Source organism: Bos indicus x Bos taurus, chromosome 9 (assembly GCF_003369695.1).
Source record: "Bos indicus x Bos taurus breed Angus x Brahman F1 hybrid chromosome 9, Bos_hybrid_MaternalHap_v2.0, whole genome shotgun sequence".
In the NCBI taxonomy this organism is placed as follows: Eukaryota; Metazoa; Chordata; class Mammalia; order Artiodactyla; family Bovidae; genus Bos; species Bos indicus x Bos taurus.
The window spans coordinates 96864292-96884581 of NC_040084.1; the positions used below are offsets into that span (position 1 = coordinate 96864292).

Consider the following 20290-nt stretch of genomic DNA (forward strand, 5'->3'; position numbering starts at 1 on the left):
GTCCAGAGGATAATATTCCATGCTCCCTATGCAGGGAGCTAGGGTTCCATCTCTGGTCAGGAAGCAAGGTCCCACATTGTGCAACTAAGAGTTCGAATGCCACAACAAAGATCAAAGATCTCACGTGCCTCTACTAAGACCCGGCACAGACAAATAAGTAAATAAAAAGAAATTAAATTTTTTTTAATTTTAAAAAAGGATACAGAATTCAGTTTGAGAAACACTAACTTAGGAGGATAAGTGCACTTTTATTCAAGTGATTACTATAGAGTAGGTTCTATACGTAGTGTCTTTATAAATGGTAGAAAAAAGATAATTTAGTCAAAGTATAAACACAATTGCAAAAGCTCTGATGGAAAAATGCAGTAGGAACTGTGATGACCCATTTCCCAGTCAGAGAAACCCAGCTTTTCGGCATTCTGAGAGCAGAAAGAACACGGTATCCAGGGCACTGACCCTTTAGGAGCACGCGCTAAATAGAGGGTGAGCAGGGACAGCCAGGCCTCTCCTCGGGCACGGTCAGATCAGTGCAGGGATTCAGATAAAACGCCCTGAGAAGATGCCTGTGAACCTAGAGGATGGGGAACACTGGAGAGGGCCCCAGGACCGCTGCTGCTTGCTGAGAGGCTGGTGAGAGCTGGACAGAAGAAAAGTGGAGAGGGGCCCAGCCCCAAGAGGAAGACCCGCAGGGATACAGGAGGCAGGTGAGCCCACCCGAGGGCACTCTGAGAACACTGTCCTGGACTCCCCCCTCACCATGGCTGAGAGCACTGGTGTGACGGAGCTGATGATGCCCTGGCTGTCATTAGCCTACACAGAAAGGGCTACCCACCCAGAGACAGACAGGGATTGTCCTATGCCAATGGTCCCCAAACTCTGAACCATGAACCGGTACCAGTCCATGGCCTGTTAGGAACCAGGCTGCACAGCAAGAGGTGAGTGGAGGGTGAGTGAGCAAAGCTTCATCTGTATTTACCACCAGAGCTCAGGAAACAAGCTCAGGGCGGCCACTGATTCTGCATTATGGTGAGCTGTTTAATTATTTCATTATATATCACAGTGTAATAAGAATTGATGCTTTTGAACTGTGGTGTTGGAGAAGACTCTTGAGAGTCCCTTGGACTGCAAGGAGATCCAACCAGTCCATTCTGAAGGAGATCAGTCCTGGGTGTTCTTTGGAAGGAATGATGCTGAAGCTGAAACTCCAGTACTTTGGCCACCTCATGTGAAGAGTTGACTCATTGGAAAAGGCTGATGCTGGGAGGGATTGGGGGCAGGAGGAGAAGGGGACGACAGAGGATGAGATGGCTGGATGGCATCACTGACTCAATGGACGTGAGTCTGAGTGAACTCCGGGAGTTGGTGATGGACAGGGAGGCCTGGCGTGCTGCGATTCATGGGGCCACAAAGAGTCGGACACGACTGAGCGACTGAACTGAAATTGAACTGAATAATAATAGAACTGATCAAACTGATCACACAGACCACAGCCTTGTCTAACTCAATGAAATGATGGGCCATGCTGTGTAGAGCCACCCAAGACAGACGGGTAATGGTGGATAGTTCTGACAAACCATGGTCCACTGGAGAAGGGAATCACAAACCACTTCAGTATTCTTGCCTTGTCATGAACAGTATGAAGAGGCAAAAAAAAAAATGACACTGAAGGATGAACTCCTCAGGTCGGTAGGTGCCCAATATGCTACTGGAGATCAGTGGAGAAATAACTCCAAAAAGAATGAAGGAATGGAGCCAAAGCAAAAACAATGCCCAGTTGTGGATGTGACTGGTGATGGAAGTGAAGCCTGATGCTGTAAAGAACAATATTTCATAGGAACCTGGAATGTTAGGTCCATGAATCAGGGCAAATTGGAAGTGGTCAAACAGGAGATGGCAAGAGTGAACATCGACATTCTAGGAGTCAGCGAACTAAAAATGGACTGGAATGGGTGAATTTAACTCAGATGACCATTATATCTACTACTGTGGTCAGGAATCCCTTCAAAGAAGTGGAGTAGCCCTCACAGTCAATAAGAGAGTCTGAAATGCAGTAGTTGGGTGCAATCTCAAAAATGACAGGATGATCTCTGTTCGTTTCCAAGGCAAACCATTCAATATCACAGTAATCCAAGTCTATGCCCAACCACTAATGCTGAAGAAGATGAAGTTGAATGGTTTTATGATGACCTACAAGATCTTCTAGAATTAATACCAAAAAAAAAAAAAAAGATATCCTTTTCAGCATAGGAGACTGGAATGCAAAAGTAGGAAGTCAAGAGATACCTGGAGTAACAGGCAAATTTGGCCTTGAAGTATAAAATGAAGCAGGGTAAAGGCTAACAGAGTTTTGCCAAGAGAACGCACCAGTCATAGCAAACTTGCTCTTCCAGCAACACAAGAGATGAGTCTATGCATGGACATCACCAAATGGTCCACTGGAATCAGGATAATTATATTCTTTTTAGCCAAAGATGGAGAAGCTCTATACAGTCAGCAAAAACAAGACCAGGAGTTGACTGTGGCTCAGATAATGAACTCCTTATTACCAAATTCAGACTTAAATTGAAGAAAGTAGGGAAAACTACTAGACCATTCAGGTGTGACCTAAATCAAATCCCTTATGATTATACAGTGGAAGTGAAAAATAGATTCAGGGGATTAGAGCTGATAGACAGAGTGCCTGAAGAACTATGGGTGGAGGTTCTTAACATGAGGTAACAATAGGTGGCAAAAATACAGGGAAGAACTATACAAAAAAATCTTAATAACCCAGATAACCACGATGGTGTGATCACTCACCTAGAGCCAGACATCCTGGAATGCGAAGTCAAGTGGGCCTTAGGAAACATCACTACAAACAAAGCTAGTGGAGGTGATGGAATTCCAGTTGAGCTATTTCAAATTCTAAAAGATGATGTTCTTAAAGTGTTGCATTCAATATGCCAGCAAATTTGGAAAACCCAGCAGTGGCCACAGAACTGGAAAAGGTCAGTTTTCATTCCAGTCTCAAAGAAAGGCAATGCCAAAGAATGTCCAAACTACCACACAATTGCACTCATTTCACATGCTAGTAAAATGATGCTCAAAATTCTCCAAGCCAGGCTTTAACAGTTTGTGAACCAAGAACTTCCAGATGTTCAAGCTGGATGTAGAAAAGACAGAGGAATCAGAGATCAAGTTCCCAACATCCTTTGGATCATAGAAAAAGAAGAATTCCAGAAAAACATCTACTTTTGCTTCATTGACTACACCAAAGCCTTTGACTGTGTGGATCACAAAAAAACTGTAAAATTCTTCAAGAGATGGGAATACCAGATCACCTTACCTGCCTCCTGAAAAATCTGTATGCAGATCCAGAAGCAACAGTTAAAACCAGACATGGAACAATGGACTGGTTTCAAACTGGGACAGGAGTACATCAAGGCTGTATATTGTCACCCTGCTTAATTAACTTATTGTCACCCTGCTTAATTAACTTGTATGTAGATTACATCATGAGAAATGCTGGTATGGATGAAGCACAAACTGGAATCAAGATTGACAGGAGAAATAGCAATAATCTCAGATATGCTGAAGACACAATTCTTTTTTTTTTTTAATTTTATTTTATTTTTAAACTTTACATAATTGTATTAGTTTTGCCAAATATCAAAATGAATCCACCACAGGTATACATGTGTTCCCCATCCTGAACCCTCCTCCCTCCTCCCTCCCCATACCATCCCTCTGGGTCGTTCCAGTGCACTAGCCCCAAGCATCCAGTATCGTGCATCGAACCTGGACTGGCAACTCGTTTCTTACATGATATTTTACATGTTTCAATGTCATTCTCCCAAATCTTCCCACCCTCTCCCTCTCCCACAGAGTCCATAAGACTGTTCTATACATCAGTGTCTCTTTTGCTGTCTCGTACACCGGGTTATTGTTACCATCTTTCTAAATTCCATATATATGCGTTAGTATACTGTATTTATGTTTTTCCTTCTGGCTTACTTCACTCTGTATAATAGGCTCCAGTTTCATCCACCTCATTAGAACTGATTCAAATGTATTCTTTTTAATGGCTGAGTAATACTCTGTTGTGTATATGTACCACAGCTTTCTTATCCATTCATCTGCTGATGGACATCTAGGTTGCTTCCATGTTCTGGCTATTATAAACAGTGCTGCGATGAACATTGGGGTACACGTGTCTCTTTCCCTTCTGGTTTCCTCAGTGTGTATGCCCAGCAGTGGGATTGCTGGATCATAAGGCAGTTCTATTTCCAGTTTTTTAAGGAATCTCCACACTGTTCTCCATAGTGGCTGTACTAGTTTGCATTCCCACCAACAGTGTAAGAGGGTTCCCTTTTCTCCACACCCTCTCCAGCATTTATTATTTGTAGACTTTTGGATCACGGCCATTCTGACTGGTGTGAAATGGTACCTCATAGTGGTTTTGATTTGCATTTCTCTGATAATGAGTGATGTTGAGCATCTTTTCATGTGTTTGTTAGCCATCTGTATGTCTTCTTTGGAGAAATGTCTATTTAGTTCTTTGGCCCATTTTTTGATTGGGTCATTTATTTTTCTGGAGTTGAGCTGTAGGAGTTGCTTGTATATTTTTGAGATTAGTTGTTTGTCAGTTGCTTCATTTGCTATTATTTTCTCCCATTCTGAAGGCTGTCTTTTCACCTTGCTAATAGTTTCCTTTGATGTGCAGAAGCTTTTAAGGTTAATTAGGTCCCATTTGTTTATTTTTGCTTTTATTTCCAATATTCTGGGAGGCGGGTCATAGAGGATCCTGCTGTGATGTATGTCAGAGAGTGTTTTGCCTATGTTCTCCTCTAGGAGTTTTATAGTTTCTGGTCTTACGTTTAGATCTTTAATCCATTTTGAGTTTATTTTTGTGTATGGTGTTAGAAAGTGTTCTAGTTTCATTCTTTTACAAGTGGTTGACCAGATTTCCCAGCACCACTTGTTAAAGAGATTGTCTTTAATCCATTGTATATTCTTGCCTCCTTTGTCAAAGATAAGGTGTCCATATGTGCGTGGATTTATCTCTGGGCTTTCTATTTTATTCCATTGATCAATATTTCTGTCTTTGTGCCAGTACCATACTGTGAAGACACCATTCTTATTGCAGAAAGCAAAGATGAACTAAAGAGCCTCTTGATGAAAGTGAAAGAGAAGAGTGAAAAAGCTGGCTTAATACTCAGCATTCAAAAAACTAAGATCATGGCATCCAGTTCCATCATTTCATGGCAAATTGATGGGGAAACAATTTCCTTGGGCTCCAAAATCACTGCGGATGGTGACTGTAGCCATGAAATTAAAAGACACTTGCTCCTTGGAAGAAAAGCTATGACCAACCTAGACAGCATATTCAAAAGCAGAGACATTACTTTGCCAACAAAGGTCTGTCTAGTCAAAGCTATGGTTTTTCCAGTAGTCATGTGTGGATGTGAGAGTTGGACCATAAAGAAGGCTGAGCACTGAAGAATTGATGCTTTTGGGCTGTGGTGTTGGAGAAGACTCTTGAGAGTCCTTTGGACTACAAGGAGATGAAACCAGTCAATCTTAAAGGAAATCAGTCCTGAATATTCATTTGAAGGACTGATGCTGAAGCTGAAACTCCAATCCTTTGGCCAACTGATGCGAAGAACTGACTCATTGGAAAAGACCCTGATGCTGGGAAAGATTGAAGGCAGGAGGAGAAGGGGACAACAGAGAATGAGATGGTTGGATGGCATCACCGATTGAGTGGACATGAGTCTGAGCAAGCTCCAGGAGTTGGTGATGGACAGGGAAGCCTGGCGTGCTGCAGTCCATGGGGTCACAAAGAATGGGACATGACTGAGTGACTGAACTCAACTGAGTAACAATAGAAGGAAAGCGCACCATAAATGTGATGTTGTTGAATCACCCTGAAACCACCCCTGCCCCCGTCCTGCTCTGGGGAAAAATTGTCTTCCATGAAACGAGCCCCTGGTGAGGAGAATGTTGGGGACTGCTACCCTACGCTCTAGGCCATAGCAGAAATATACCTTCTAGGAAACCTACTGGGCAAAGTTGCAATCTTGCTGGAATCCTACAAACACCTGAAGCCCTGGAAAAGCTAGAGCTGGGTGTGTGTAAGAGCTAAAGGAGTCTAGGGGAAAATATCCCTCAACTAGTGAGGAAAAAGGCCATCATGTGAACTTATAGTCTATTGTTACATGTTCTTATTAAAATAGTTTCTGAAGCATTCAGAAACCTGAAAAGAAATGATGATAATGTGAATGGGTGGAGTATGTGGTTTGGCTTTTATTTGTGACATAGCAGGTGATTTGTTTTATTTCACTGTAACTTTCTCCTCTTTGGAATAATCATTGGCTAACTAGTGAATTATGGATAGTCAATTTGCCAATTTAGAACTAAAAATTTGTGTATCTAGACCTGCTCCTATGGTTTAAGACACTGGACATTCTTTTTTAAATATGTAATTCTTGGTGGGGGTTATTGAGATAAAATTGACATAATATTAGTTTCAGGTATAATAATGAGTATACCTAAACATAATAATTCAGTATTTGTGTGCATTGCAAGGTGATCACCACAATAAGTCTAGTTAACATCTATCACCATATGTATGTTGTAATTTTTTTTCTTGTGATGAGAGCTTCTAAGATTTGTTCATGTAACCACTTTCAAATATGCAGTCAAGTATAATTAACTATAGTCATCAGGTGGTATATCATAACTACTTGATTTTTTTTTTTTTGGACTTTCATTATCATTTGATGTTTAGAACTTTTCTGTTTCAGCAACGATCAGTGACATTTATCGGTGCCATTGGGAAGATCAATGATGTGTTTAATCCCATCCACTCACATCAGATTCTGATGTCCACCCCCCACCCCAGGTTCTGAGTCTTTGTGATTGTTGTTTAGTCACTAAGCTGTGCCCAACTCTTTGCTGCGCACCACGCCTCCTGTCCTTGACTATTTCCCGGAGTTCGCTCAAATTTATGTCCATTGAGTCAGTGATGCCATCTAACCATCTCATCTTCTGCCACCCCATCACTCCTTTTGCCTTCGATCTTTCCCGGCATCAGGATCTTTTCCAAAGAGTCAGCTCTTTGCATCAGGTGGCCAAAGTAACGGAGCTTAAGGTTAGAGTCTTAAAATATTTTTTTTATTTGTTTATTTTGGGCTGTGCTGGATCTTCATTGCTGGGAGGGCTTTTCTCTAGTTGTGACGAGCAGAGGCTACTCTCTGTTACAGTGCCCGGGCTTCTGGTTGGTGTGACTCCTCTTGTTGCAGAGCACGGGCTCTATTGTGCACAGGTTTCATAGTCGTGGTGTGTGGGCTCAGTAGTTGCGGCTCCCAGGCTCTAGCGCTCAAGCTCAATAGTCGTAGCACCTGGGCTTCGTTGCTCTGTGGCACGTGGGATCTTCCCAGATCAGGGACTGAACCTGTGTCTCCTGCATTGGTAGGCGGATTCTGTATACCTGAGCCACCAGGGAAGCCCAAGGTTAGAGTTTTAGAACTGAGAATGCAAGCTCTTCTTTTTCCCTTCTCTCTGTCATTTACTTTAACACCTTCCCTCCCTCAGAACCCTCACAGATTTGTTTTTAAGAAATGAAGAAGAGTTCCAGCATATGACCTACAGCTGCAGCCCATCAACCTTTGCTGATATTAAGGCTGCACTTTGGATCCCAAGGAACCTCTAGAAAGATGCACTTCTTGCTGTTCCAGGCAGTGAGCCCAGTTGGGGGGGCATAGAGTAGAGGGGTAGAACTCTCTCGGGCCAGATGGAAATGCTCAGAATAATATCTCTGCTACAGAGCATCCTCACCAAAGAACTGGCTGAGCCCAAGGTCCAGTAAGTACAGGACCACCAGCCGTATATGGCCATGGAGCCCCGGAGTGTGGCTGATCTGAACGTGATGTCAGAGTAAGCTGCACAGTGGATGACAAATATTTAGTCTGACATAAAGCACATGAACCATCTCTTCAGTAGTTTCACATTGATCACCTGTTAAAATGATTGTGTTGGGGATAGACTAGATTAAATGCAACGTATTCTTAAGGTTAATTTTGCCTATTTCTTCTTACATTTTTGATGTTAGTACTAGAAAATTTAAACTGATGTGGGTTACGCTATGTTTTTACTGGACAAAGCTGGTCTAGGTACTTGGAATTTGTTTTTAACTACTTTTGTGTGTGTGCTAAATCATGCTAAATCTCTTCAGTTGTGGCTGACTCTTTGTGACTTCATGGACTGTGGCCTGCCAGGCTCCTCTGTCTATGGGATTCTCCAGGCAAGAGTACTAGAATGGGATGCCCAGCCCTTCTCCAGGGGATCTTCCTGACCCAGCGGTCACACCTGCATCTCCTGTGTCTCCTTCACTGGCAGGCAGGCTCTTTACCACTGAGCCACCAGGGAATCGCTTTAAGTACTTTCAGTTCAGTTCAGTCGCCCTGTCGTGTCTGACTCTTTGCGACCCCATGGACCACAGAATGCCAGGCCTCCCTGTCCATCTCCAACTCCCAGAGTTTACTCAAACTCATGTCCATTGAGTCGGTGATGCCATCCAACCATCTCATCCTCTGTCATTCCCTTCTCCTCCCACCTTCAATCTTTCCCAGCATCAGGGTCTTTTCCAATGAATCAGCTCTTCACATCAGGTGGCCAAAGTATTGGAGTTTCAGCTTCAGCATCAGTCCTTCCAATGAACACTCAGGACTGATCTCCTTTAGGATGGACTGGTTGGATCTCCTTGCAGTCCAAGGGACTCTCAAGAGTCTTCTCCAACACCACATTTCAAAAGCATCAATTCTTCGGCTCTCAGCTTTCTTTATAGTCCAACTCTCACATCCATACATGACTACTAGAAAATTAACTACTTTAATACACATCAAATAAGGGTCAAATACTCATGATCATTTTAATTATGAACTTTGCTTTATCATATGAATTGTCATGGTAAATATCTTCTCTATGATCTTTTTTCTAAGGGAAGTTAAAAAAATTTTTTTTAATTTATTTAGGCTGTTTTAGTCCTTGTTGTTGTGTAGGCTTTTCTCTGGATGCGGTGTGGGGACTCCTCATTGTGCTGGCCTCCCTTGTTGCAGAGCACAGGCTCTAGGCACGCAGGCTTCAGTAGTTGGGGCTCATGGGCTCAGTAGCTGGTGTTCCTGGGCTCTACAGCACAGGCTCAGTAGTCATGCCAGTTGGGGCTACTTGCTCACGGCACATGGGATCTTCCCACACCAGGGACTGAAACCATGTCTCCTGCATTGGCAGGCGGGCTCTACCACTGAGCCACCAGGGAAGCCCTCTCCTCTCGTTTAAAAGTATATTGAGGTTTTAAAAAATTCCTCTATGGTTTTTCCAGTGGTAATGTATGGATGTGAGAGTTGGACTGTGAAGAAAGCTGAGCGCCGAAGAATTGATGCTTTTGAACTGTGGTGTTGGAGAAGACTCTTGAGAGTCCCTTGGACTGCAAGGAGATCCAACCAGTCCATTCTAAAGGAGATCAGCCCTGGGATTTCTTTGGAAGGAATGATGCTAAAGCTGAAACTCCAGTACTTTGGCCACCTCATGCAAAGAGTAGACTCATTGGAAGACTCTGGTGCTAGGAGGGATTGGGGGCAGAAGGAGAAGGGGACTACAGAGGATGAGATGGCTGGATGGCATCATTGCCTCGATGGACATAGGTTTGGGTGAACTCTGGGAGTTGGTGATGGACAGGGAGGCCTGGCGTGCTGCAATTCATGGGATGGCAAAGAGTCGGACACGACTGAGCAACTGAACTGAACTGAACTGAAAAAATTCCCAGAGTGCCATGGGCAATTTGGCAAATTCTCTTTTATGGATGCCAGGCAGCCTTGCTTCCACGTAGCAGCTGGTCAGAGTTCTGTGATGTTAAACATCTATTCCTGGACCTGCTGGCTCTAGCCTCCACCGGACTGAAGGGGACGACTGTGAGGAGGTGGGCCAGGGGACATGGCACCAGCACAGTCACTCTGTACCCCCTCCCGGCCTCAACAAGCCCCACAGCTCCTGGGACTTCTCTGAAAGACCTATAGGGTGATTAACTTTGAGGGTGACTTCCAAATCAGTGAACCCCAAATCCTCAAGTGCTATTTTGCTTACACAGACTTCTTACAAAACGTTTCTAGAGAACAGAGCCTGTGGGGAATTTGCGATGACACGAAGTTGGCTTTGGATTCAAGAAGTGATAAATTCCCCTGCTCATCGGTGGCTTCACTTTTCCTTGCGACAAATGACAACTGTTAAAAACTCCACCCACTGAGATCCACCAGGTAAAATTGCAAGGCTGGAAATGCAACCACTCGACACTATCTCCTCCCCTGCCCGCGCCAGACCCTGCTGCTCAGCTGGGTTCTTCCCTTTTAACTCAGGGGGCTCAAGTTCCTTCCCGGCCAGTAAGAATAATACTAGGAGGCAGCAGGTGAGGCAGGATTTCAGGGACCACCTGGGCATCTCACATGAGTCTCCGGAGAGGTTGTTAAAATGCAGATTCTGGGGCTTCCCTGGAGACTCAGTGGTAAAGAATCCACCTGCCAATGAAGGAGACATGGGTTCAGTCTCTGATCTGGGAAGATCCTACCTGCCGTGGGATAACTAAACCTGAGCACCCCAACTACTGAGCCTGTGCTCTGAAGCCCAAGAGCTGCAGCTACTGAAGCCTGCACGTCCCAGAGCCCATCCTCTGCAGCAAGAGAAGCCACCACGATGAGAAGTCCACGCACCGCAGCTACAGAGGAGCACCCGCTCGCCACAACTAGAGAAAAGCCCTAGCAGCAATCAAGACCCAGCACAGCCTAAAGTGAAAAATTACAAATCTCCTCTTTAAAGAAAAAATGCAGATTCTGATTTCTTCATCCAAGATAGAGCATCTTTAACAAGTTCCCTGGCAAAAAAGCTGTGGATTCACGGACCACACTTTGAGTAGGAAGGTTCTCCAAGCATCTTTTGCTCTGTGTACATTCTTGAAAAATTACCCTGCCTTAACCCTGCCTCGGAGATCACCAGTGCCAGATGAACTTTAAATATGCCCGGTAAACATAAGAAAATCTAATAATAAAAGAAATCTATTCCTTTTTTGCAGAAGGCACAATGACAGTTGTCTTTACAAAAGGAATACCTTTAAAAAGAATCTCCCTAACTTGTGCATTGTAGTATAAACTACAGTTTACTAACGGAAAAGATTTTTTTTTACTGCCAACTGAATTATCATCTGGAAGCAGAGTATCTCCAAAAAGTTATAAAAATAATATTAGTATAGAGTAGATTGGCTCCGTTTCTGAACACTCACTGGTACCAGGTGTGTATACTGCTGACCTTGGACGAAATAAACAGCAGTGGAAGTGAGAAATAGACCTAAGGGCCTAGATCTGATAGACAGAGTGCCTGATGAACGATGGTATGAGGTCCGTGACACTGTACAGGAGACAGGGATCAAGACCATCCCCATGGAAAAGAAATGCAAAAAAGCAAAATGGCTGTCTGGGGAGGCCTTACAAATAGCTGTGAAAAGAAGAGAAGTGAAAAGCAAAGGAGAAAAGGAAAGATATAAGCATCTGAATGCAGAGTTCCAAAGAATAGCAAGAAGAGATAAGAAAGCCTTCCTCAGAGATCAATGCAAAGAAATAGAGGAAAACAACAGAATGGGAAGGACTAGAGATCTCTTTGAGAAAATTAGAGATACCAAGGGGACATTTCATGCAAAGATGGGCTCAATAAAGGACAGAAATGGTATGGACCTAACAGAAGCAGAAGATATTAAGAAGAGATGGCAAGAATACACAGAAGAACTGTACAAAAAAGATCTTTACGACCCAGATAATCATGATGGTGTGATCACTGACCTAGAGCCAGACATCCTGGAATGTGAAGTCAAGTGGACCTTAGAAAGCATCACTACGAACAAAGCTAGTGGAGGTGATGGAATTCCAGTTGAGCTATTTCAAATCCTGAAAGATGATGCTGTGAAAGTGCTGCACTCAATATGCCAGAAAATTTGGAAAACTCAGCAATGGCCACAGGATTGGAAAAGGTCAGTTTTTCATTCCAGTCCCAAAGAAAGGCAATGCCAAAGAATGCTCAAACTACCGCACAATTGCACTCATCTCACACGCTAGAAAAGTAATGCTCAAAATTCTCCAAGCCAGGCTTCAGCAATACATGAACCATGAACTTCCAGATGTTCAAGCTGGTTTTTGAAAAGGCAGAGGAACCAGAGATCAAATTGCCAACATCGGCTGGATCATGGAAAAAGCAAGAGAGTTCCAGAAAAACATCTATTTCTGCTTTATTGACTATGCCAAAGCCTTTGACTGTGTGGATCACAATAAACTGTGGAAAATTCCTCAAGAGATGGGAATACCAGATTAGCTTACCTGCCTCTTGAGAAATCTGTATGCGGGTCAAGAAGCAACAGTTAGAACTGGACATGGAACAACAAACTGGTTCCAAATAGGAAAAGGAGTACGTCAAGGCTGTATATTGTCACCCTGCTTATTTAACTTATATGCAGAGTACATCATGAGAAACGCTGGACTGGAAGAAACACAAGCTGGAATCAAGATTGCCAGGAGAAATATCAATAACCTCAGATATGCAGATGACACCATCCTTATGGCAGAAAGCAAAGAAGATCTAAAAAGCCTCTTGATGAAAGTGAAAGTGGAGAGTGAAAAAGTTGGCTTAAAGCTCAACATTCAGAAAACGAAGATCATGGCATCCGGTCCCATCACTTCATGGGAAATAGATGGGGAAACAGTGGAAACAGTGTCAGACTTTATTTTTCTGGGCTCCAAAATCACTGCAGATGGTGACTGCAGCCATGAAATTAAAAGATGCTTACTCCTTGGAAGGAAAGTTATGACCAACCTAGATAGCATATTCAAAAGCAGAGACATTACTTTGCCAACAAAGGTTTGTCTAGTCAAGGCTATGGTTTTTCCTGTGGTCATGTATGGATGTGAGAGTTGGACTGTGAAGAAGGCTGAGCGCCGAAGAATTGATGCTTTTGAACTGTGGTGTTGGAGAAGACTCTTGGGAGTCCCTTGGACTGCAAGGAGATCCAACCAGTCCATTCTGAAGGAGATCAGCCCTGGGATTACTTTGGAGGGAATGATGCTGAAGCTGAAACTCCAGTACTTTGGCCACCTCATGCGAAGAGTTGACTCATTGGAAAAGACTCTGATGCTGGGAGGGACTGGGGGCAGGAGGAGAATGGGACGACAGAGAATAGATGGCTGGATCGCATCACCGACTCGATGGACGTGAGTCTGAGTGAACTCCGGGAGTTGGTGATGGACAGGGAGGCCTGGCGTGCTGCAGTTCATGGGGTCACAAAGAGTCGGACACGACTGAGTGACTGATCTGATCTGATCTGAAAGATGAGTTTATTTGGGAATAGCAGAGGCATTACACATCACGACATATGATCTAAGGAGAATCATAGCCCAGTCTGAGAATACAAAGGGAAGGTTAGCTTTCATTAGGTTCTGGGAAGAAATTGGGGAGAGTTGTTTTGAACAAAAGTTCATTGGAGGAGAATGAAAGTTCGGGGTTATTTAAATAATGTGCTGGTAAGAAAATGTTCTAAAATAAAACATCCCTAGCCTGATCCTGGCTGTTTATCTCTTAAAATTTTTTTTTGTTGAAGTATAGTTGATTTACAGTGTCATACTGGTTTCAAGTTTACAGAAAAGTGATTCCATTTTGCATATACATATATCTATTTTTTCAGACTCTTTTCCCTCATATATTATTAAAATATATTGAGTTTAGTTCCCTGTGATATTCATAGATCATTGTTGGTTATTTTATATATAATAATGTGTATATGTTAATTCTAAACTCCTGATTTATCTCTCCCACCCTTTCCCCTTTGGTAACTGTAAGCTTGTTTCTTGCCCAGAAACCAATCCCTTGTCAGGAGAGCTCTGAACACCATATTTATAATAGATGGTTATTTATAGTGTCTTTCTCTTCCTTGGCAATTTAAATTAAAATGTCAACTTCAAGAAATGTTTCAGAAAGGCACCAGAAAGAATTATAAATAGAACTTGATTAATCAAAGAAAGATGAATAAAGTATGCTTTTAACACAGGGTACATCGTTGTTGATGTAAAGCAAAAGTCTTGGCAGAATTAAAAGACAGTTGGGAAACAAATAGAACAAATAGCCATCCGTTCAGTAAATGAATATCAGGAAACCAACCTGTACAGTCTACCTGTGAGCAGCCCCTTTTTCAACGAGTGACATTGCTAGGCAACAAGGATCCAAACAGACAGACGTTTCCAAGAGCATTTCCCATCTTCCTTTGCTCCAAATGAGAGCAGGCAGACACCTCTTAGGTGGATAAATGTATGACAAACTCTAAAGCCAAGTTAGATACTCAAGATAACATACTGTATGGCTCCACTTACAGGAAATTCTAGAAGGCAAACTAATTACAGAAAGCAGATGAGGGTTTACTGGGGGCTGAACATCAGGGGGAAAGAATTGATTGCAAAGAGACAGGAGGAAACTTTTGAGGGTGGTAGAAATATTCCACATCATGATGGCAGTGATGATTATGTGACTTGATGCATTTGTCAAAATTTCATGAAATGTAGCTTAAAGTTGCTAAATACTACTGGATGTAAATTATATTTCAATAAAACAAAGTTTAAAGTCCATCTATCTATAATAATCTAATATAGCATTTCTATTCTTTTACATCTAAGACTATGCAAACACTTTGGAGATAGAAAATAAGCACGATTTCATTTCAAAATACAGAGCTAGAAGTTGTTGTAAAAGGGTAGGCGCTGAACCAGTCACTGCGCATGGGTTGCCAAGACTTTCCTGGATGAATTCCATCCAAGATATGGCTTTTAGTCTCCCGAGGTCTTTGGACACCCAGAAAGTGGGTCATCTTTCAGAATATCTGCGTCACTGTGGACAGTGTGTTAGTAAATCAAAGACGAGCTGGATTTGTTCTCAAATTGGCAAAATACTCACTTGCTTGGAAGCACTATTAATCCTTTCATTTACTGAATGGGGAAAATTGGTCTTGATTATCTTCAGTTATTATCAGCGCTGCATATTCTTTTGCTGTAGGATATATATTAGGCGTTAAACGTGTGCTTTGGAAAAGCAGAGATCATGTGACCGCTTGATTCTAAATATGAAAAGTTTGAAATTAAAACTAATACTAAATATTCTTACAGAGTAAATTGGAGTAGTGAAGCAATTATTTTCATTCTTAATTGCAAAGTTATTTTGCCTAAAATATTCTGTTATTATGCAAAAGCATTGTTCTGGACTGAATTCTTGAAATAATTCTGCTTTTGGCAACAAATAACAGAAAATCAATCTAAATGGGCTTCAGACAGTAAGCACAGTTCCAGGCTCCTGGATCTGGAATTCTAGACTTAAAACAGCGTCCAAGTTTGTTTAGACATGTGGATCACAATAAACTGTGGAAAATTCTTAAAGAGATGGGTTTACCAGACCACCTGACCTGCCTCCTGAGAAATCTGTATGCAGGTCAAGAAGCAGCAGTTAGAAGTGGACATGGAACAACAGCCTGGTTCCAAATCAGGAAAGGAGTACGTCAAGGCTGTATATTGTAACCCTGCTTATTTAACTTACATGCAGAGTACATCATGTGAAATTCCGGGCTGGATGAAGCAGAAGCTGGAATCAAGACTGCCGGAAGAAATATCAATCACCTCAGATATGCAGATGACACCACCCTTATGGCAGAAATTGAAGAAGAATTAAAGAGCCTCTTGATAAAAGTGAAAGAGGAGACTGAAAAAATTGGATTAAAGCTCAACATTCAGAAAACAAAGATCATGGCATCCAGTCCCATCACTTCATGGCAAATAGATGGGGAAACAGTGGCTGACTTTGTTTTTGGGGCTCCCAAATCACTGTAGATGGTGACTGCAGCCATGAAATTAAAAGACGCTCACTCCTTGGAAGGAAAGTTATAACCAACCTAGACAGCATATTAAAAAGCAGAGACATTACTTTGCCAACAAAGTTCTGTCTGTCTAGTCAAGGCTATGGTTTTTCCAGTGGTCATGTATGGATGTGAGAGTTGGACTACAAAGAAAGCTGAGCGCCGAAGAATTGATGTTTTTGAACTGTGGTGTTGGAGAAGACTCTTGAGAGTCCCTTGGACTGCAAGGAGATGCAACCAGTCCATCCTAAAGGTGATCAGTCCTGGGTGTTCATCAGAAGGATGGATGTTGAAGCTGAAACTCCAATACTTGGGCCACCTGATGCTCATTGGAACTGACTCATTGGAAAAGACCCTGATGCTGGGAAAGATTGAAGGTGGGAGGAGAAGGGGATGACAGAAGATGAGATGGTTGGATGGCATCACCGACTCAATGGACATGAGTTTGAGTAAACTCTGGGAGTTGGGGATGGACAGGGAGGCCTGGCATGCTGCGGTCCATGGGATCACAAAGAGTTGGACATGACTGAGTGACTGAACTGAACTGACTGAACTGAATAAATCATTGTGAATATTGCTGTTGAAAAGGAAAGCTTGTCCCCCTCTGTGCTCTGGGTGATCGTGGTGCTCATGTGCAGATGAGCAATGCTGTCAGGAACTTCCTGGAGAGAAGAGAACAGTCTGACATAAACATGACCCCAAGTCTGAGTTGGGAAAAAACTCTAAGTGAAAAGAAAAGAACTGCTGGAGGAGTCATCCATCCGTGAAGGAAAGCTGCCCTCATATAATGAGTGGTTTTAATCTGGAATTTAAAGATCCTCAAAATCTAAATCATTTTCATCAAGGCCACCTTTTCCATAAAATAGTGTTTTAACTAAAGATTAGCTTTTTGGTCATAATGTCCTTCTCTAAAATTATATAGAAGTTACCATAAACCACAGAGAAGCTTTCTAGAATAAAAAGTTTTAATATGTTCAGTAGTGCGGTAAGACAATGAGGAACAGAAGCTCTCATCAACTGCCTGGACTTCACATCCTGGCTTAGCCATCCTTCTTCTATTGAATCCTTGTGTGCTAAGCCTTGGTTTACTTATTTATACAATAGAACCCTGAAGAGTACTCACTTTAGAGAGTCTTAATGAGAATTAAATGGGCTATTTCATGCTACATTTCAATTCATCAATTCATTAGCCCAGAATCTAAGAAATATTACATACTTCGTAGGCGTTAGTCATTTTAATATGGGCAATATATAGAAACTAATTGTGAAAAATATTTTGATAACCAGCCATGTAAAAATATACAGTTTTCCCCGTTATCTGTGGAGTATTGGTTCAAAGACCCTCTGCAGATACCAAAATCCTCAGACGCTCAAGACCCTTGTACAGAATGGGTCTCAGCTGATGCTCTGTATCCCCAAGTTCTGCATCCATGGGTTCAATCAGTCACAGGCCCCACTACTGGTTGAATCCACAGAGGCAGAACCTGTGGATGTGAAGAGCCAACTGTATTGTTGGGACATACTAAATTCTTTTGCTTCTGGTATTCCTGATTTGTTTTTGGAACAGCAGAGGTGAGGGTAGGGGGTCTTAGAATTTTGAATATTAGCTCAGGGGACATTTTAATAAGGATTGCATTAGTTATAGTACAGGTCAACTTGCTGCTGTAACAGAGATCTCCAAATATACAGCGACAAAAAAGAGAAAAGTGCGTTTTTCTATTATGTGCCCACGCAGAGGTGAGTAGCCCAGCCCTGAAGGTAGCTCTGCCCCATGAGGTCACCCAGGACCCGGGTTCCATTTATCTCATTTCTCCATTATCACCTGCAATAGGTTGTATAATGGAAGCCATTTCACCAGTGTCTTCTTCCTCCATCCCTCAGGAAGGGGGAAACTGTGAATGGAGAGCAAACCATTTCCTTTTTAAAGGATGGGACCCAGAACTTGTACACATGGCTTCTACTCCCACGTCGTTGCTGAGATCTTGGTCACCGGACCACCCACAACTGATAGAGAGGCTAGAAAATATGACTTTAACTAGGCAGCCATGAGCCTAACTAAAATTCTGTGGATTCTATTATCCAAAGGGGGATGGAAAGAATGCATGGTTGAATCAATTAGCAGTCTTCCATTAGTGTTGCTATGGAAACTACTATGTTTCATTGATCCTAGGATACTGTTAATTTAGAGACGCATCATCATTTTATGTACCGCTCAGTGAGAAAAGCCATGCTATTGAAGCTGTGGCTCATTACTTTCTTATCAGCTGAGTTACAGGACACATCCTAATTGTGAGATTTTGAAGCGTGAAAACTTTGTGTCTTGTTATAGAAGAAATACAAGCTTTCCTGGTGGCTCAGTGGTGAAGAATCTGCCTGCAATGCTGGAGAGGCAGGTTTGATTCCTGGGTTGGGAAGATCCCTTAGAGGAGGAAATAGCAACCCACTCCAATATTCTTGCCTGGGAAATCCCATGGACAGAGGAACCTAGGGGACTACAGTCCACGGGGTCACAAAAGAGTCTAACAGGACTTGGTGACTAAACAACAATGATAGAAGAAATACAGTGTCAGAAAGACTTAGGAAAATAAAATGATCTAAAGTATTCATTTTGCAATCTTCTTTTTGTGTGTGTGACTTTCCTCAGAGCAAGCATAGGCAACAGATGTCAAGATTTGGTTGATGCATTGAATGTAATGTTTAGAACGGGTGATTGACAAGGTACTATCCATGAGAATTTAAGTCAAATTCCAACACAAAGGCTTGGGGAAATTTTGCCAAGCTTTCCACTCAGTCTGGAACAGATCTGGAGTTGAGCAAACAGACAATGAGGGTCCTGTTTTCACTAACCAGGGATCTCACTTAGCAGAAGGACGAAGACCAAGGACTACACTCAGCACAGAGTCGTGGCCAAGGCACTTGACTTCCTGTTACAGCACTGTTTCAGTAATCACCAATCCTGTTTCAGTAATCACCCAAATATTGGCTGGACACCAGACACTTTGCTTGGTGCTACAATACAGTCTCTGCCCCACAAGAACTCCAGAGCTCACGCAGGGAGAAGAATATGTAGACCTGTGAAGGCATGCAATTGTGTAGAGCCTGTGATAGAAGTCTAGTAAGTGGAGGCGCAGAGTGGAGATCACCAGTTCTACCTGAGGTTAGGGAAGACCTGCAGAACCAGGGAGAGTAAGAGTTCTTCAGGCAGAAGTAACACTATGCAAGTGCATGGAAGTGTGGCACAGCGGTCACTGCAGGAGACTGAGTTACGGTCTCTTCAACACACAGAATTAGAAGCAGAGGGCCTTCCCTGGCATTCCAGTGGTTAAGGCTTCATGCTTCCACTGCAGGGGGTGTGGGTTCAATCCCTGGTCAAGGTACTTAAGATCCAACATGCCGCTTCATGCAGCCAAAAAAGGAAGAAGAATTTTAAAAGCTCAGTAATCAAGATAAATACTATTCTAGTACAATATTTAAATACACAAAACTTAATGCAAAAAAAAAATTTGTAAAAAAAAAAAAAAAAGACCGGAAGCAGTGGGTATGTTCAGCTATTTCCTTTTTAGTACTTTACTCATAGGAGGCAAAGAGCAATATTTGTTTAATTGAATTCGAGAAAGACCAACTTCTTGAATGGCCAAATAAGGATGAGCTGAATTTTCCTGTTATCAAAAAGATGCTGGATTCCAGTACACGGAAAGAAACAATAGGACACCGTTGATGCCAGCCTTGCTCTAGAACCTACCATGACTCTAGCTTATTGGTTAGCATAAGATTTGAGGAGTTAATAGATAAAGGAGCTTGTCTAGAGCCTGCTTTCACCACCTTTATGCTTGTGTTCTCCAATGTGGCCATGCACAAAGGTAGTTTACTTTGGAACACACCTTTTATCTTTGTTTATTCCAAGCACATAGTACTGCTGATTCTCAGTGCAGCAAGCACACCTTTGAGAATTTGACCTAGGACAAAGGCTAGAGAACCAAACTTTTTGTACTCAGGTGCTAAGATGTCATAATGAAAGACCCTGATTGGTTCAGTAAGATCATTCGGTAGCTTTGAATCTGGTCAATGACGAATCTATAATATGCAGATGTCTCTTGCTGTGTATTCCTACTGAAAATCTGCTTCTCTTGTATAGATCACTGTTACGGATGAGGAAGTTAGTAATCCATCCTTTGTAGATCTGGTGAGAACTCCCCAAATGAGGAAGTGCACACTGATACTTATGTTTGCTTGGTAAGTTTGGTTTGTGATGGATTCAAAAGCTCGTGTCAAATTTACAGCACATCCCTCTCTCCAGATCAGGTGGAAGTTCTCTCTCACTTGTTCTCTGTT

General features: G+C 42.4%; 1 protein-coding gene across 1 annotated transcript in view; it reads left to right on the plus strand.

The window, feature by feature from the left end:
* Positions 1–20290, plus strand: part of SLC22A3 (solute carrier family 22 member 3) — a 98805-nt gene that overhangs the window by 57534 nt on the left and 20981 nt on the right. The window contains exon 6 of the mRNA XM_027551986.1: positions 20094–20191. Within this exon, the coding sequence (XP_027407787.1) occupies positions 20094–20191 (98 nt within the window). The remainder of the gene's footprint in view (positions 1–20093; positions 20192–20290) is intronic.